The sequence below is a fragment of the Vulpes lagopus genome, chromosome 23 (assembly GCF_018345385.1).
Source record: "Vulpes lagopus strain Blue_001 chromosome 23, ASM1834538v1, whole genome shotgun sequence".
Classification (NCBI taxonomy): domain Eukaryota; kingdom Metazoa; phylum Chordata; class Mammalia; order Carnivora; family Canidae; genus Vulpes; species Vulpes lagopus.
Genome location: NC_054846.1, coordinates 18,999,768 through 19,020,399, shown reverse-complemented (window position 1 = coordinate 19,020,399; position 20,632 = coordinate 18,999,768). Strand labels below are relative to the sequence as shown.

The 20,632-nt window shown below is 37.0% G+C and overlaps 1 protein-coding gene across 1 annotated transcript in view; it reads right to left on the bottom strand.

Moving 5' to 3' along the window:
* The window catches only part of TTC29 (tetratricopeptide repeat domain 29), a 168,545-nt gene that overhangs the window by 61,480 nt on the left and 86,433 nt on the right, over positions 1-20,632 (bottom strand). The window contains exon 8 of the mRNA XM_041737971.1: positions 16,819-16,904. Coding sequence (XP_041593905.1) covers positions 16,819-16,904 — 86 coding nt within the window. The remainder of the gene's footprint in view (positions 1-16,818; positions 16,905-20,632) is intronic.

Below are 20,632 nucleotides of genomic sequence, written 5' to 3'. Positions count from 1 at the left end.
GCAGGTGAGGAAAAGGAGGCACAAGAGAGGTGAAGTAACCCACCTAACGTCACAGGATTAGTAATGGCAGGGCCAGGCTTTTGAGTTAGGTGATGTGATTTTAGGGGCTGTGTTGTTAATCATGACATCATACTATCATAATGGTTAAGATGGTAACAGAGAGCATGGAAATCTACCAGAATGACCCTATCTCTCTCCTCCTATTTGATTTTATACAAAATTATAAACAGTCTGCCCTACCAAATATTTCAGCTGAAAATCTGACAAATAGGATTATCATCTTTCCCTTACATTTGCTGAGTTGCTAGTAGATGGCAAATTTGCATCAGTAGCAAAAAGAGATTCAGGGTTGTAGGAAAAATATGTTGAACATACTGCTTTTAAAAGAATTATATTACTTTTTCTCCTTACAGATGTATTATCTCTAGTGATGATAGATATTTTATTGTCAACAAAACATCTAGAGAAAACAAGGCAAATTCAACTCTATGGTTAAGTCATGATCAGTGAAGAATCCATGGTACCCCATTATCTATGCCAATGGAAGGTAAGAGAGAGATGGGTAATGGAAATTCGAGGTGAGGATTCCTGACATCTTTTTCTCTAGAGAAGCTACAAAGCAGTGGGTCATACCTAGCCTGCTGCCACTTGCCACTCCTAGTTCATGTGTCCCCAAACACTGTGCCTATTCTGACCTGGCCTGGCAGCAGATGGGTTCAACTGTCATTCAGTAATAATTGCTATGGGACAAGAATAAGAAAATATTACTTACACCAACCAGTAGAATTCATTAAATGGAACAGATGAGAATGTTATTAAAAATGGATATATGTGATTTGTAATGAGACTTAACAAATGAGTTTAAAAACATCTTATTAGGGCCCCTGAGTGGCTCAGTCACTTAAGCATTCAACTCCTGATCTTGGCTCAGGTCATGATCTCAGGGTGGTGAGATGGAGCCTGTGTCAGGCTCTGTGCTCAGCGCTGAGTCTGCTTGAGATTCTCTCTCTCTCTCCTCTGCCCCTGCCCTGCTTGTGCTCTCTCTCTCAAATAAATAATTAAAAAAATAAAAATATCTTACTGATAACTCCAGCAGTTCCAGCAGCATTAGCTCCTAGGAGTGTGGCTCCAGCCTTGGCTCTGCATTTGCTAGCTTTGTGACCCTGAACAAGCCATTTAATCTAAGTCTCAGCCTTGTTCATGTGTGAAATGGGAGTAAAAGTAAATAGAAAATACTTATAAGATCTGCCTGTCAGGGTTTGTATGAGTACTAAATGAGGTAAACCGTGTAAATAATGTTAGGTAGAGTTATAGATCCATTGCATACAAAGGTACACTAGTTGTTACTGGCCTTCGTGATGAGGCTATTCTATTAGTTAGGTCTCATTTGATTTCATGGGACAGAAACCACCCCAATCTAATTTAAGCAAAATGGGAAACAGGGGCTCAAATGCCACTAGGAATTGCACTCTCCATTTCTCATCTTCATTTCTCTCTCTGTATTAGCCTTAATCTCTCAGCCACCACTTTCCAAGGCTCTGGAAACATCCAGGCTAACTCCTCACCAAGGAAGACTGGCTCCCATTTTATTTATTTTATTTTTTAAAAAGATCTATTTATTCATGAGGGACATAGGGAGAGGCAGAGACACAGGCAGAGGGAGAAGCAGGCTCCCTGTGGGGAGCCTGATGTGGGACTCAATCCCAGGACCCTGGGACCACACCTTGAGCCAAAGGCAGTTGCTTAACCACTGAGCCACCCAGGTGGCTCCCATTTTAAAAACAAAACAAAACAAAATTATTAGATAAGCAATCTGATTGGCTGAGCTTGTTTAGAGATCCTCTCCTAGAGATTTGCTTCTCAGGGATAAGTGGTGGTGGTGAGATCTGTAACCCCAAGGTTAGAGACAAGACCATAGCCAGCAGAAAGTTGAAAGAGGGAATGGTGCAATGTTCTGGGAAGGTGAAGACAATACTTGTCCTCCAAATTGCTATTAAAAATTCTTCTGCCTACCTGCTTCTCCCTCTGTGACAATCTCCTTTAACACTACTATCTCACCTTGGATTACTCGAACAAAAAGTTTCAAAATCATCTCTGTCTCCATCCTGTCTCTGTACTTTGATCTACCCAGCCAGAATACATTGTAAAATTTCTTTCAGTGTGTCCATTATGAGCTATGCCACCACCACCTGAGTTCAGGGGAGTCCTTAAGTTGGTCTTCCTTTCTCTACTTTCTCTTTTCAGTTTGTCCTACGCACAACTGCCTGGCTGTCTTCTAAAACACATTCCTGCCTTACTTAGGCCTTTGAGGATCTTATCCTACCACCCTGTCCTTCCAACTCCCATCCTCAGCCTCAGTCCCTCAACACCGATACTCCAGGGTGACCAGAATGCATTTTCTGCCCTCCTGGGCCTTAACTCATGCTGCTTCTTCTCCATTGGGGTGGCAGCTACCATTTATTTTGAAAGGTTCAATTCAAATGTCATCACCTCAATCTCCAAATGAGAAGAAGCTTCCCTGTTGCTTTTCTAGCTCTTGGTTCCTATTAAAAGTATGGCACAAGTATGTGTTGGGTGTGTATTTCTCCAGTGGACAATGCAGCCTTGCAGCATGGTAAGAAAGAAACTACTTGAGCATAAAGAAATTGCCCAGATGTATTATTCAACAATTTGTACCAAAGAGAAGTTTAAAACAAAGAAGGGTCCTTCATTAACACAGTTATTATCATTTCTTGCTCATATGGACTTTGACCAGATTTACTCATGATACCAAAAACTCTAGGGCTGTATTTTTCTCCCCATTTTATTGTTTTTGCTTTCTAATTAATATGATTATTTTTTTATTTTATCAGATTGTCTTTAAATGCCCTTTAATACCTGTTAAGCTTTTAATAACTTTCTTTGGTGTTTTAGTTGAGACGAGCTGCTGAAATGACTGACTGGTATGATTAAGCCCATGCTGAAGGTTTTTATTATAAACAGTCTCTATACAACCTACTGAAAACATTCATTAAAGTCTTTAAATTTTTAAGGGAATGGAAAGAAATAGTAGTCTACTTTTTTCTTATTACAAAATCAGTATATGTTAATTATAAAAAATTTGGGGAACACAGATCCATCATTCTCCCCAAAATAGAAAATTAAAGTCATCCATTATTCTAGCTCCCACAGATAACCACTGAAAACAATTTGGTGTTTCTAGTATCTTCCTATATACATTGTACATACAAGTTGAAGCCAAATCTTTGTATCTATTAATAACTCTACAAACAATATTATACCTAAATATTTGCATATATTAATAATAATTTCCTGCAGATGAATTCCGAAATGAGTAATCCTTGAGTCATGCAAAAAGTGTACCTTTTTCGAAAAGAACAAAGCTACCATTTATTGAATGCTTACTGAGTGCCAAACACATTACTATTTTATCTCATTTAATCCCAACAGCAACTTTATCCTGCTTATTCTACAGGTGTGGAAAGGAAGCTTAGAAGTCAAGTGATTTGCACAGTTGTAATCAGCAATGTCAGTGCCCATCCCATAAACTCTGCAGCAAAGGCTGCCAATGCCAGGCCCTGGAACTTCCTGTCCAGTGGCTGGTCTATGGCCAACTGGAACCTTCACTTAGTATCCCTAGAAGCTGCTCTCAACCAATGACGGATGAGAAATGAGAAATAAATGCACCAGTCCCTTTGTCCCTCTAATAGGATAGCTGATCTGTTTCTAGCTATACTGTTTCCCAGAGTGTTCTAGCAAGACTGAGCTCCATTTCCCTATAGTGGCAACACACCTTCCATGGCTTCCTTCTTTTGCCTGACTCCCCTGCTAGCAGAACCTCTCCTAAATAAAGCATCTATGCTCAAATCCATGTCTGAGAGTCTACTACTGGGGAAACTCAAATAAAAAAACATCAGGATGGTTAGTCTCATGACACAAAATGTTCACCTATTGTGGCCCATGCTTTTTGCAGAAACTTTGTGAGTTTGAAGAAAAATTTTGAAAATGTATATTTGACCAAGAACCATAAGGCACATTCCCTGCAATCAAAGGTATTCTGTAGCCAAGTTACTTTATGTTATTTGTTTTGAAACTGGTTAGCTGTTCTTCTCACAGCAGGACGCACTTTTATTCATCTGTGCATGGCCCCTCAATTGTTTTTGTTTTTTATTTTTTTATTACTTATTCTTTTTTACTCTTAATTGTTTTTATTAAAGTTTTTCCTTCATCACTCAGTATATGTTAATTATATGTTGATTGAGTCACATGGAAAGGAAAAGATGTTTTATATCAAGAAAGAAAGTTTGTGGCCTAAATTAATATAAAAACTGATTTTCTAGCCATAAAATCTATTGTTTGAATTTTTTTAATACTAAGTGAGCTGTAACCTCTCCACCCTTATCCTTTTTCCTCTTATAGGCCTCTGACCACACGTTCCTGGAGATTGTCTAAGGAGAGGGGTTGGCCTGAATTCAGCTCCCGAATTCTCACCCACCCTGGCACTCTCCATATCAGCTTCCATTTTTTTTAAAGATTTTATTTATCTATTCATGAGACACACACAGAGAGAAGCAGAGACATAGGCAGAGGGAGAAGCAGGCTTCCTGCAGAGAGCCCGATGTAGGACTTGATCCTGGACCCCAGGATCACGACCTGAGCCAAAGGCAGATGTTCATCCACTGAGCCACCCAGATGCCCCTATCAGTTTCCACTTGTAACCACAGTTCTTGGGGCTCACATCCTTGCCAACTTTCACCTTCAATACTACTTGACTTTTTAATTTTTTGCTTCTAAGTTGTGATTTTATGTTAAAGAAAATTAACCTTCTCCCTTGAAATACAAACAAAAGCCATTACACACATCTAAACAATCAATTCTTGATTATTCAGGAATTGAATGTTATTTTGTAGATTGGCTAGTTTCTCTGTTATCTTCCATCTCTTTCTCTATCCCTGGCCATGATCATTACCATTTAAGAAAAAAAAAAAAAAAAAGAGGGTTAACAGAAGACATTCATGGGAAAAGTGGAGAGAACTTTAAACAAGACCATTTTATTAGTTAACTAATTAGCTAGTTAACTAATTAGCAAATATTTTATTGAGGAGAAAGTTGAAATTGCTAGATAAAACCATTTCTTAAGTATTTGGACTGAATATTGGGAGTATGGAGTTAATGTTATTTTGAAAGTCTAGTATATGTTATTTTTACTGGGCGCTACTTATAATGAATAATTTCTAAAGTCAATATAGGTTAACTGAAGATCAAGTAATTGTCTATCCTACAGATATGTTTGAGATTACTATATATGTTTTAAGATGTTGAATTACACTTCGTTTTCCTTACGAAGTTACCCCTTCCATGTCACAGAGGGAAGACTATAATTTGGCTCAATGTATAATGACTTAGACCTACACTATTGTCTAAGACACCTAATCCTATAATCATCTCTGGGTTCTTGCAGGTGTGATGCCTCTTCTTTTGTGGCCTCTGGATCAACGTGTGCTAACAGCTGTGCCATTGCCTCTAGGTCTGTCATACAATTAGTCTTGTCATGAACTATGCAGGTTGCTTTATTGCTCCAGAGAACATTTTCATATGCTAGGCCTTGAACTTTAAGGAGTATACATACATTATGTTCCATATGTCACTGTTCAGTATAGTTGATTAGAGTACTCAATTTTTGGAGTCTAGAAGTTCATCCTCTTTAGAATGAACCAAACAATAATTATCCTTCTCTTCATTTTCTCACAAAATGAGTATCAGAAACTTTTGTACTATCTCTTAAGATGTGAATGACTGGAAACAAAAATTTCAGCTTTGGAAAGAGCTACTCTAGCAGTACTCTTCTTTTATAATGAATAATGAACATCACCATGAAGTTTTGGCTAATGTGGTGTTCTGCATCTCAAGGGGATCCAAAGCCAAGTTTCACATTTCAAAAACAAACAAACGAACACTCAAACAATACATTTTATGACTCGAAAATCAGTTTTTATATTAATTGAGGCCATGAACTTTCTTTCTTGATATAAAACATCTCTTCCTTTCCATATGAGTCTATGACTAAATTTTTGCCTACATATTTCTGTTAAAAAAAATCAGATTTTCGTTTCTTTCTTGAGTATTCTGATTTTCCTATAGTGCATTTGTCATTTAAATGACAAATACTATAATTTATATGACAAATACCTTAATGTATTCATCATTTAAAAAGAAGAAAAAAACACACATGCCATTTTCCTAAGCTGTAACATTGTAAAGGAATAAACCATTAGGAAAATTAAATAGGAAATTAAATAGGAAAAATGTTTAAAGAAAGTCCAACTCTCCATTAATGAGAAACTTCTTTAAAAATTCAATTTACTAGTCTGCAAACAATCTTTCCTACAAAAATTTAAATTATTACTGAAAGGTTATCTGCTTTAGTGTTTTAGGAAGGTCATGACTTTTTTTTTTTTTTTGGAAGGTCATGACTTTAAATACAAAGATAACAGTAGCAAAATTATCAGTAAAACATTTTACATTAGCATAACCTCCAAATTATTAAAACATATTTTTCATGAACTACTTAATGTGCTGTTTTCCAAGTAAGTCTCATGTTCAAAAGGTATTAAATAAGATCAGATATGGAATACATGCTTCCATGCCTTAATTTATTGCTTATAAATACATACATGCTTATACATACATGCCTTAAATTATTGCTTATAAAAATTTTGAGTAATATAATTTGATACGGTTTGGAAATCTTTTTTTAATTAGAAAATATTACTATTTTCTTCTATTGGTGTTTCTAATCCTATCACTTTTCTTTTGCTTGTCAGATAATGGATATTTTGAATCTTTCTCTATTAACAGAACGAATGGAATGAAAAGGAAGTGCTATTCGCGTACTGGTGGGGGTGCGCATAGAGGGGGTACGATGCTAAACTGGAGATCTGTGTGGCAACTATTGGGGGAAATGGGATCTGTAACAGCTGCTCCTTTTAGATTCCCAAGAAGGAGACTGCCTGAGGTGGGTCATGGGACAAAAGGATAAAGCGGATGAGAACTCTGATGTAAAGCAGGAAAATGACTGCTGAGACCCCTGAGCTTACACCTGAATCACCTCAAGCTGAGTGGCGAGCCCTCTTTAGCATGCTTCAGAAGCTGGTGATGAACTACACAGTACCAGGAGGCAAACTGGCTGCAAGCAGAATTGTCTGCATGTTTTGTATAATAACCCATGGTCCTCTGGGGAAAGGAGGCCATGATTTCCTCTGTGCCAGCATCTGAGCTCTCCTCAGATACCCAGGCCATTACACAAGAACAGAAGCGTCAATTTTAGGTAATGATTTCTAATTGGCAAGTAAAGACAACTTCTATTTAATGGGCAGTGAATAGCTCTGAGCTTTAAATAAATTACCCAAATTCCTTTTTTTCCTGGATAAATCCCATTTTTTTCACTCATGGAAAAGTTATTAGCAAATTAATAGGAAAAAGTTTTCTATCCAATGTCGGTGTGTTACATTTCCCTTATAAAAATAGGGGCTGGTACAAAGATAAATTTAAGAACTTTGAAATTTACATGTGATAAATTTAGTAAATTACAGTTGAAAACTAAGTGGAAAGCAGAACTTGGAGTAGATACTCAGTAAATGTTAGCTACCAGAGAATCATTGCTATCATTACTCAGTGCTAATTATATCATAGCCTGTGGTAATAATAGTTATCTTACATTTGAAAACTGTTTCTAGTCTAATGTGTAAACATACATTTTTTCCATTTGATCTTCACAAAGAGAAAGTGAAGCTGCCATTGTCATCCTTATTTTATGCATGAAACTGAGCCTCCAAGAAGTTAAGTGACCAAACTAGGGTCAAGAGCTAGTATGTGGTACACAGAACTAAGTTCCAGGTCTTCAAGCCCATGTGCTAGAGTCCCGTAGGCTCTTTCCATACCATAGTTACCTCCCACATAAAGATTGTACATCAAAACCTACTGTCAGCTCAAATATTTGACCACTGAACGATTAGAGCTATTGCTATATACATTTGAACTGTATTATATAAAGGTGCTCTCTTTATCATGTAATCTATCTCCTAAATAAACTCCTACTTCAGTGTCTTTGATGGAGATGTTCACCTACACATTTAACACTTTATTCTATGTTGACTATTAACTATTGGTTTAGGAATACCGGGGCCCAGAGCAATACTCCAAAATAGTGATTTTATAGATGTTTGACTGTCTAGCACTTTTGGAAAATAAGTCTGTTATGCATATTAATGGTGATATAATAATTAGGGTTCTCTCTATGTTCCATCCTATACCACAAATTTTACACATGTTTTCTTACCAATCATAAAGCTGTGCTGAGATGAGGGTCGTAGTATTCCCATTTTATAAGCGAAGAAACTAATGCTTCGAAAGCTTAAGTCACTTGTGCAATGTCACATGATGAGGGAGCAGCAAACCTGGGATTTGAGCCTCCATCAGCCTGATTTTATAGCCCACCATCTTAACCATTTTGCTGCCCTCACACTTCAAAGAGTTGTTCAATATACTTTAAGAAGACTGTTTGGAGGTCATTATTCAAGAAATGCTATTTATCGCCTTCACTTTATGCAAAGTTCTACTAGTCAAAGATTTGGTAGCAGATGTGAGCATTTGTATCCATCCCAGGTAACTCTCACCAGAGAGTATCATGGTAAGCATATTAAACTGGCTCCAAACAGTCCTTTACATGGAGCTGGAATCAGACAGGAAAGGGCAAAAGTGCAGATGGCACAGGAGCAAATGCTGTTACAGACAAACCCATTCAGCCCACATACAATAGTAGGTACAATCCAGGAAAAATGCATCATATCTTCATATACTGCACATGTACAGAACTTGGCAGAGTTGGAATATTTGGAATAATGCAAAGGACCTGAATGATAGCCTCGTTCTTCTCTGTCTCTTTTTTTTTTTAAGGTTTTATTTATTTATTCATGAGAGACACAGAGAGGCAGAGACACAGGCAGAGGCAGAAGCAGACTTCCTACAGGGAGCCCGTTGAGGGAGTCAATCCCAGGACCCCAGGATCACGCCCTGAGAGAAAGACAGATGCTCAACCACTGAGCCACCCAGGTGCCCCGAACCCCCCTGCCCTTTTCAAAGATTTTAAGATAGCCTCTTTCTTGATCTTTCCCTTGCCTTGGCTTCTTTACTTTCTTTTCCTCTTTCGCCTTTTATTATTTTTTCTTTCATTTCTTTTTTAATGACATGTAGTGTTCAAGAATCTGTCACAGGTAGTGCAAGAGAATAAAAAATAATTAAGGCAAGAGTTATTCTATGTTAACTATTAACCCCCCCCCCGCCCCCCCGCCACCCTTAGTTATTCTATGTTAACCCATAGTTATTCTATGTTAACTGTTTTCCAGTCTATTCATCCTGGCTTGTCTGATTTGATATTTCTTCCTTTCTTCCCCCAAGCCAGCCCCACCCCTCCTGGGTTTTATCATGCAGATCAGAGTTATAATTTGGGGTGGGAGGGGATTAGGGATGTAAGAAGTATAAATGAACCTGCTGCAAAGAGCCACCATTCCTTCATCAGGGAGAGAAAAGGGATAAGAGGGGGAGGAGTGGTGAGCTATGAGCCAGTGGAATACAGGTAGGAACTTTAGGTTTAGAGAGTGACATGAAGGTACAGGCTTCAGAAAACCTAGAGACAGAAAACTTGAAAATCTTTTTAAATGGAAGGAGAGAGGATCTTAAAAACCAATGTTGCTGAGAGTTAAAAATTTTATCTCTTTTACTGTTCTTTGAGGACAAGTAAGTAGAAATTGAAATTACTTTTCTTTTAGCCGGCTGGATTTTTTTCTTTTAATATGATACTATATTGAGATTAAACTATGAGGAACTAAAACTTACTTGAGTTACACAACAGTTTCAGTGGTAGATAAAAGTCTTCACTTAAAAAAGTGACCAAAAGGGAAACTTGTTTGATGTATGTTATTCTGGAATCTGCCAAGGTAACTGTATGTCAGCTAGATTGTCATTTGAATCAAGAACATCCACTATCAAGGATGGGGTGACTTTTAAGGCAGAAGGTAATAAACTAAACAGAGAAAGGACTAAGTGGAAACACTGCAAGAATTATCTCCCCCCAAACTTTTGCCAGCTAAACATTATAAATCAAAGAATTCATTCTTTGTTAAAAACGCCTTCTGATATATAATGGCTTTCCCTTTGTTTGTATATATTGAGTTGAAAGAATAAATACAATTTAGTTACAATTACCTAGCAAAACCCTAGAATGTATCATTTCACAAATATAATCCATAACCTTTATTGTGAATGTTTATCAACAAACCAGGAGTTGCTAGAATATTAGTGTAACTATTTTTTCTGATACATTATTTATTTGTGTTTTGCTATGGGATGCTGATAAGGCTAGAGATTTAGATTAACCATATATATAAGCTAACACCAATGTTAGAAGCATTCTAGGCTATTATAAAGATGCTGACAAGTATGCAAAAATAAAGATGGCTACTGTTTTATATATGGAATAATCAAATAATAGTACATGTGATGAATCTTGAACTATAAAAGCAAATGAAGTATCAATATGACAAATTTTGCTTTCATAGTATAATTTTTGATAGGCTACATTATTGGTAAATAATAAGAAGCAAATAACTCACTGAATGTACTGAGAATTGTTAAAGTTGGTGTTCCTACAATTATTAAGTGGAACAGAATATTCAGAGATGAAGAAAATTCATGCAGAAAAACACAGTGCTAAAGGAGGTCCTTCCCTTTTCTTGAATTAACTTATGGTTGCAGTATCTGACTGTGGAAATGGGTCCAACTTTGCAAAAGCCTTGAATATAACTTTCAGTAAAATATTTTTACCTTGGAAACTTTAGGACTTCATAAGATACATTTACCATGTAAAATTCAGAATTTACCCTACTTGTGACATGTGCAAGTCTAAATTGATGGCCAAAGGGGATTACTATTTCTTTTCTTAGCACCTGCCAAATGCAGGTAGCATTCTCTCACCTTTAAGTGTCAGGGTCTCTCTGACTTCATGCATAGGCTTGTTAGGGTAACTATCACTTCTCTTCCCCAAACCCCCTTTCCTCACTTGCAGGGATATCAGCTCTAAATCAATCCATTATTTGGTCTTAGTTTAACCCTACTCTATCATCTAATAAACACTGCTTTATCGGCAAGGAATGGGCGACCAAACCATTCATATGCTTGTCAACATACTCTAGGATTACATATGAATCATCTATTAAATTAAAAGCTCTTTAATTAAGATCCAGTACCAAAATTTCAAAATCCCTTGTGTCAGATCATCAGAACTATTAACCAATAATATTTACTAGTGACAGGTTTCTCTAAGCCAAGTTTCTTTGAACAAATACAAATCGTGTAAACATCTGTAACAGATGAACATTATTGAAAGGAAGAAATTTGTAAGAGAAAGAGGTTGAATGTAGAGCAAGGCACTAAAAATTTGGAAATATTCCAGATGATCAGCTTAAAACACAAAGGACAGAATAAAGAGAGTATATGGACTTGAAGCCAAGAATTAAAGACTGATTGTGAAAGAGAAGGGAAATGCTGAATTGAACTGTTAGCTGTTTCAGGCTGGCTCCAACACGACCAAGCTGGTTTCAGGGCATTCTTGCCCCTCTGTACAGCTACGCTGTGACAGCAATACCACCAATGCCTTAAAACAGATGAAGACAGTGTTGATCATACAGCACAGGGTGGGGAGGTAGGATATTTTCCTTTCTTTCAAAAGAAAAAATTTTGGGGCACCTGAGTGGCTCAGTGGTTGAAAGTCTGTCTTCAGCTCAGGGCATCGAGTCCCATATTGGGCTCTCTGTATGGAGATGGCTTCTACGTCTGCCTGTATCTCTGCCTCTCTCTCATGAACAAATAAATAAATAATCTTTAAATAGAAAAAAATTGTATGTTAGATGCTTATTTTGTGATTAGATAACTGGGCAGATATCTCATCAATCAATCGAGGAATCAATCCTATTTATTGATCATGTAATTTTTTTATAATATATTCACTGAATAAGGATTGCTCTGTCCTGCTGTGGGTTTTAGTCCGTTTATCTTTGGAGAGGAAGCAGGGAAAGTGGTTAAAGTTAGGTACTAGAGAGAAGGAAAAGACATGCCATGTCCTTCAATCAGAAATCAAAGCAAGATGTCAGGTTTTGTGGAAATCGGTTTCATCACAACAGCAAAAACAGGCTGCCCTTTAAAATCAGTCTGAGCTAGAGACCTCCATGCCCCCAATCAGGTACAACTGCTCATGTCCATTCTGCATCCCGGTCACACTCCAACTCCAGCTTCTCATCCCTTGGTGCTTTCTTGTACATGTTCCCTGCCTCCTGTCATATCCTGTGGACCTGATGCCTTCTCTACTGTGCTCTGGCATCCTGCATGCAAATCTGACAACAGATCCTTCAAAGTCCTGCAGCGCTGCCCATGGACCAAACTTCAAGCTTAGCTCCCGTAAATCCTCAGTTCTGGGTGAGCCTTGTTCCAAAAAGACAACAATTTTCTACCACAAGTGAGACCTGGGCTCACAGTCTCTTGTGAGTCTCTTGCTCTTGCCACCTGCAAAGGCTACTCTTGACTGTAGCAGCGAGCCCCAGGCCTGGAATCTGGCCTGCCACGGTGCCCAAGCCCCCCCCCCCCACCCCCCAGCTGGAGAATTAAATGAGGAGAATAACTAACCCTCACTCTAATCAAGATACTGGGGAAGTGCTTGAGTTCTGACAGGAACTCTGTCAGGAGCTCTCTCATTCCAGCCCATTCCTGGCCCTGGGCCAGGAGGCAGAAGGTGTTTGCATATTTCTGTCTTTTAGACATGCCTGGTTTCCTTGGCTTGTATGCAATCATCTATTCCTGGTTTTCTTCCTACCTCCTTAGATACCCCAGCTTGGCCCTAGGCCTTTTTCATTCATCATTATCAATGCTCTTTAGGAAATCTCCACTCCACAGTTTCAATATGCCAAAGACTTGCATATTTATACAGTATCAAATGTGTATAATATCTCCCATTTAGACTTCTTCTTGAGCTGTAGACCTACATATACCACTATTTGATCTCTCCCTGGATAACTCCAAGATTCCTCAAATTCAGCACATTCAAGCATGAACTCCCCATTTCTCCCCATGCCTGGATATCTGTTAGCATTTCCTAGCTCAGTAAATGACACCAGCATCCATCCAGTTCCACAGCCAGGGACCTAGGGCCCATTTGGGCACCCATGTGTCTCTCACTTTCCATACTTATTCTATTACCAAGTCCTTCATAACTTCTGAACTACTTCCCTCCATCTTCTCTACTACCACTGAAGTCCAGAGATTTAGGTTAGAGTAAAAATAATAAAATCTAACAAATACCAAAGGTTTATATTATACAAGGCAGATACTCCTTTAGAACTGTATCAATGGTCTCTCCTAATGACCCTATGTATTAGCTTCCTAGGACTGATATAACAAATTACCACAAACTAAATTGCTTAAAATAAAAGACATTGGTTCTTTCATAGTTTTGAAGGCTAGAAGTCTAAAATCAAGGTGTCAGCAGAGCTGTGTTCCTTCCAAAAGCTCTGGGGGAAGATCCTTCCTGCCTCTTTCAGCTTTTGGTGGCTCTAAGCATTCCTTAACTTGTGGCAGCATGACTCCAATCTCTGCACCTTCTTCACGTGGCTGTCTCCTCTGTGTGTATGTGCCTTCTTGTCCTTTGTCTGTTTCAAATCTCCTTCTGCCTTTTTCTTACAAGGCCCCTTGCCATTGGATTTAAAGCCCACCCAGAGAATCCAAGGTGATTGTCTCATCTCAAGGTCCTTGACTTAAGTACATCTTCAAAGACTCTTTTCTCAAATAAGGTAACAATCACAGGTCCCATGGATTAGGAAGTGGATGTTTGGGGCCACCATTCAATTCACTACACTCTATAACAGTAGGTATAGTTATTAGCTCCCTTGGAAAAATGAGGCAATTGAGGCTTACAGAGTTTAAAGGACTTGTCCAAGGTCATATGGCTAATACAAACATGTTCATATTTGGCTTATAGTTTCCATACTTTCAGAAAAACAATTTCAATACTTTTCTGAAAGGAGTAACAGTTTCAAGAAATTTGTTCCTTAGATGCCAAATATTGTTTCTTTAATCATTCATTACTAGACTATACCAGTAGTATTATCTTCTAAAATTATATACCAGATCCAGTGCCTGGCATGATGTCTGTCATATATAAGGTTATTTTTTTTAAAGAAAATATTTTATTTATTGATTTATGAGAGACACAGAGAGGCAGAGACATAAGCAGAGGGAGAAGCAGGCTCCCTGTGGGGATCCTGATGTGGGACTCAATCCCAGGCCCCCAGGATCATACACTGAACCAAAGGCAGATGCTGCAACCACTGAGTCACCCAGGTGGCCCTATAGAAGGTGGTTAATAAAGAGTTGTGAATACATCAATGTGATCATATCACCAGCCTCATCAAAAATCATTAAAAATCCCAGATTGCTTAAAATATGAGTTTCACACTCCTCAACAAAGCATATAACAACCCTCCATAAAATTAAATAATAATTTTGGAATGAGGACAGTCTTTCTAAGAATGTCCAGAAGTCATGCAAAAAGGGATCAATAAATTTGGTCATGGATATTTAGCATGGAAAAATTTAATAAATAAGATAAAAATCCAATGGTCTGGAAAAATATTCACAACACATATTACACAAATGTGCCTAATGTCCCAAGGAAGCAGGCACCTTCATTTATTTTTGTAGGAATATAAACTGATGAAGCTTCTTTAAAGGGAAGCTTAGAGAAAAAAATGTAATTCATCTCTTCTCTGACCCAGCATTTCTAACACTAGGAATTTATTCTGTAGATCACCTCTCACTTTGGCACAAAGTTGTTCACTGATACACCTTTTGTAATAAAACCTAATTGGAAATAACCTAAATGCCCTCCAACAGGAGCTGGTTAAATCCATTATGCTACAACTATAACATGGGACATCATGTGGCTCTTTTAAATGAGCCATGTCTGGGGTGCCTGGGTGGCTCAGTGATTAAGCGTCTGCCTTTGGCTCAGGGTATGATCCCGGGGTCCTGGGATGGAGTCCCTCAACAGGTTCCCTGCGGAGAGCCTGCCTCTCCCTCTGCCTGTCTGTGCCTCTCTCTCTGTGTCTCTCATGAATAAATAAATAAAATCTTTAAAAAAAATGAGGCATGTCTATATGCATTAGTGTAGAAGAAGTTAACTCAAGACACAGAACACTACATATAAAATGCTACAGTTTTGTAAACAACAAAAGAACATATATGTATATATACTTATATGATATATATATATATATATATATATATATATATATATTACTTGTAATTGCATTTGCCTTTGAGAAAAGAACTGTGTGTGACTGAGTACCAAGATGGAGGGAAAATGTCTTTTTCAATGTAAACTCTATTGTATTGTCTGAATTTATTCAGCCATGTGTTTGTATTGCCAATTAGAGAAAAGGGGAAAGATAGACAATTTATAAGCTAGTTTTCACCTAATTTTCCATCTTGATTTCATACTTCACCTGACAATTCATTGCTTCCCAAACATACTGAGTATGTTCATGTTGAGTGTGTGTGTGTGTATATGTGTGTGTCTAATGTTCTATCATCCTTGGCTCCCACACTTTCTGTCTGTAGAAATCCTGTTCCTCAAAAGCTCTCCGTGCAACCTCCCTGATCTTGGAGTCAACCACTCTTACCTCTGGACTCAAAAAATCCATTCACCCTGCTTTGAATTACAGTTATGTTCTCAAGTTATATTATGGCCACTCTCATTAAATTAGCTCCTAAAGAGTGCTGGCTTCTGTGTTCCTTGGAACACAGCATTGCTGAATATATGTCATTGACCAAAAAGTATTAAACCAAAGAGCCATCTATAATAATCTAAGTTTCCCACAATGACCCAATTTTAAGGGTGACAGAGAAAAATATCGCCCAAATATAAGAATCCTACTTGGCACAAGTATCCAAAACAGCAAATCAGAAATCCTCAAAGCTAAAGATAAAGCCAATACTGTATATCAGATAAAATTATTACAAGAGATATATGTGAAATGAAATAGGAAGCTACACTTGAAATATATTGAAAGTAAATATATTACAAGTAAGAGAAAAATGAAAGAAAAAAATGAATTCTGTTATAGTACAGAAAAGATGGCTTTTGACATTTTTCTGTTTTTTAGCCAAACATATGAACTCTGGTCATAAAATAGGCAAACACTGATTTTTATCATGAAGCAGAGTAATTCTCAGATTGGAACTACCAGTGCCCTGCATCTTTGCTGCCTCCCACCACAAAGGTCCATAGCAATGCAATTTACTTGACTATTAAATAACACAGTCTTTTCTAAGCAAAATTTTCCAACTAATAAGTTTACTATAATTGGTTGTTTTTCTTTCTTTCTTTTTTTTTACTATTTACTTTTTGCAATCATTTAAATCCATATCCTCTTATCCTCAAAGGTATGGGAGTGAGTGTAGAGGGTCACATTACTCCATATATTTAACTTCCATATATTCTTTAAAGCACTTCATGGTAATTGATTATATATTGCCTACTAAAGCAATAAAAATAATTGTTTCTGCTTCTAGAACAGCTATTCTGCTTTAGTCTCTATATAAAGGTAGAGGCCAATCGATTTCTATTGGTTTTATAACAAAATATAATAAAGTAGAATAAATACAATAGTAAAAATTAAAAACTCCAACGATTGAAAGCTTTCTTCAACTTACTGTTAATGCTGTTTCATACTCTCCAGCAGCTAGGTGTGCTAAGCCCAAGTAATAGGAAGCTTCTCCTTCCATCTTCTTATCACTTCCTAAAGTTGAAAATGTAGAAAAATTGCCATGGCATTAAAGAAACTAACATATTATAACAAGCAGAATTTTTGCTTTTTAAAACAATAGAAAGTTGTAGAAATCTAAAGGGGCACCTGCCAGCATTTGTATTACCCAGGAGTTAGGGTACAACTTTAGATTTCTGAACTCTGTATTCCAACCATGATGGGTTTCAGCAGGAGGTAAGGATTCTCCATACTGGATTCATTCTCACCACTTAGTGAATTACCACTTGTGAAGCAGTGGCCCAACTGAAAGACTACAAGAACATGGGATGGCAAGTGCCAGTGACAATATTATTATTATTCTCAAGCAATTTCACTGATTGCAGAGAATTATACCCTCAAGATCTCACTTCAGTGGAGTTGATGGTGCCAATGATCCAGTCTAGGGAATTTTAACTCTTACAGTTTGGGCCTTAACTTTTTCTCTGCTATAGGTTTATAAGTGCTGAGGATAAGGATGAAACTAGGCAAGGAAAGGACGGGGTAAGAGGGAGAGATTATGGGGGGAAGTTGCCTCTTGGATAATTAAACATTGATTATTCATAATTTGTACTTGCTCTATTAAATGTTGTAACTGTGTTAAAGTATCAACAGTGGCATGTGCTGATATAGTATCACCATTTACATCCAAAGGGCAGCCGAGCAAAGAACAGAAAAATCGACCCTTGTTGATACAGATTTTGAGGCAGCTAATTTAAACAGTTGAGTCACACTAAATATTAGCCATAAAATAGGATTTAAGCACAAGAACTTTTCCTGCTTACTAACTGACACAAAGTTAAGACAAAGTGAAAGCATAAAATAATGGAGGAAAATGTCAGCATTATTGAAGTTGAATGACACATATACCAAAGGAAAAAAGGGCAAAATACTGTTTATATTACTGTATAGTTTATTTGGTGGGTTAAATTAGTATTGACTTTAATGATTCAATAATCATTCATATTAAAGGAAATACTGTTTTGTTTTCAAGATCTAATCGTCCATTCTTACACTGGTATACCCACAGAGAATCTAAAGAGGGGGTCGTTGTCTCTAATGGATAGAGACAATGTGTTTGGGAGTAACTCAAATGTTTCATTAAAACATGTCTTTAAACTTCCATTGTTATTTGAAAATATAATAAAATAGAATTAATACAATAGTAAAAATTAAAAACTATATATCCACTAATTCATTTATTCACTGAATATTTATTGAAGACCTATTCTGTGTCAGGCACAGCTCTAAGCCTTTGGAATATACCAGTAAATTAAAAAAATTTTTTTTAAATTGGAGTTCAATTTGCCAACACATAGCCTAACGCCAAGTGATCATCCCACCAATTGCCCCCCTCAGTGTCCATCACCCAGTCACCCCAACTCCCTGCCCACCTCCTTTTCCACTACCCCTTGTTCATTTCCCAGAGTTAGGAATCACCAGTAAATTAACCAGAAACATTTTCTGTCCTTGGAGAGCTTACATTTTAGAAGGAAGGGACATAAAGAGATACAAATACATAATAAGCATAATAAACCATGTGGTAAATTGTATGGTGATAAGTATTCTGGGAGAAAATAATACAGCAAGGTAAGGGAAATTGAGGGTGCTAAGCGGGGTTAAGGAGGAAAAAGCAGGTTTCAATATTAAGGACAGTTGTCAGAGTAGTAGATCCAGCTGAGAAGTTGGTATTCACAAGAGAATGAAATTAGAAATAGATAATAAAACATATGGGAGATTCACAAGTATGTGGAAATTAAACAGTTCTAAATAACCAGTGGGTCAAAGAAGAACTCAGAAGGTAAACTGGAAAATACCTTGAAATGAATGAAAACAAACAAAACAACAACCCAAAACTTATGGGATCCAGCTAAAGCAGGACATGTATAGCTAAAGGGATATGTATAGCTCTATATGTCTATTTTAAAAAATAAGGGTCATCTTTTCACCTTCTAAAACTAGAAAAAGAAGAATTAACTAAACCCAAAGCAAACAGAAGGAAGAAAATAATAAAGACTAGAGTGGAAATAAGTGAAATGTAGAAAAACAATACAGAAAATTTTAAAAAATTGTTTCATTGAAAAGGTCAACAAAATTGACAAAACTTTAAGCTAGACTGAACAGGAAAAAAAGAGAGATGTCTCAAGTTACTTAAATCAGGAATGAAATAGGGATCACCGTAGACCTTAGAGAAATAAAAAGGATTATAAGGGAATATTATGAACAACTGCACATCAACAAATTAGATAAGCCAGATGAAATAGGCAAATTGCTAGAAAGATGTAAACTAATGAAATTGCCCCCAGAAGAAATAGAAAATCAGAATAAATGCACAAGTAAAGAAATTGAATTAGTGGTCAAACTATTTTCCACATAGAAAATCCCAGGCCCAGAGGACCTCCCTGGTGAATTCTACCAAATATTTAAGGAATAATCAATACCAATTTTTTACAAACTCTTCCAAAAATTGGGAGAAAACACTTCCCAAATAATTATATGAAGCCAGTATTATTTTGATATCAAACCAGATTAAGACATCATAAGGAAGCTACAAACCAATCCTTTATGAATATAGACACAAACAGCCTCGACAAAATATTAACAAAGTGAATCTAGCAACATATAAAAAGGATTATATTCCATGATCAAATGGGATTCATCCCAAGAATGCAAGATTGGTTCAACATATGCAAATCATCAAAGTACTATGCTATATTAATAGGAAGGATAAAAACTAAATGATCATCTTAATAGATGCAGAAAAAGCATTTGACAAAATGCAATCCTTTTTCATGATAAAAATCTTCAATAAACTTAGAAGAGAACTTAATAACATTAAAGAGTATCTACAAAAAACCCACAGCTGATATCATTCTTATGGCAAAAGACCAAGAGCTTTCACCCTAAGATCAGCAGGAAGACTAAGATGCATCCTGGAACCAATTCCATGTAACACTACGCTGGAAATTCGAGCTAGAGCAATTAGTCAAGAAATATGATAGGCATTGTAAAGGAGGCAAACATTGACCTCTAAGGTTTTTTGGCTGGGCCTGAGAATTAGATTGACATAAAACAGATTAATAGGAGAAAAAACACACAAATGTACATAATTTTTAGGTGACATGGGAGCCTTCATAAGGAAAGAAGAACCAAAGAAATTGCAAAATCTACATGCTTTAACATTGGGTTGAACAAAGAGAGGCAATTGTGGAAAAGCAACCAAGCAATGGAGGCAAGCTAAAGGCAAATAAGGATTATTTTTTTATTTTATTTTATTTTATTTTATTTTATTTTATTTTATTTATTTATTTATTTATTTTTTATGATAGTTACAGAGAGAGAGAGCGAGAGAGGCAGAGACACAGGCGGAGGAAGAAGCAGGCTCCATGCACCGGGAGCCTGATGTGGGATTTGATCCCGGGTCTCCAGGATCGCGCCCTGGGCCAAAGGCAGGCGCCAAACCACTGCGCCACCCAGGGATCCCAAATAAGGATTATTTTAACAAAGTCTGTTTGTACAGAATTCTCCTCACAGAAGAATGTTTCTTTTCTTGTGGTACAGGAAGGGCATCTTTCACAACAATTTTTATCTCCTGTTTTCAGGAGGAAACGGGGAGATTACATGCCCTTGTTGTATCTCTTATTTTTCAAGTGATTTTAGCTCAAAATTCTCCTTATGCCAAAGTGGTTGTTGGGATGGTATATTCTATAACCCTTCAGCATCAA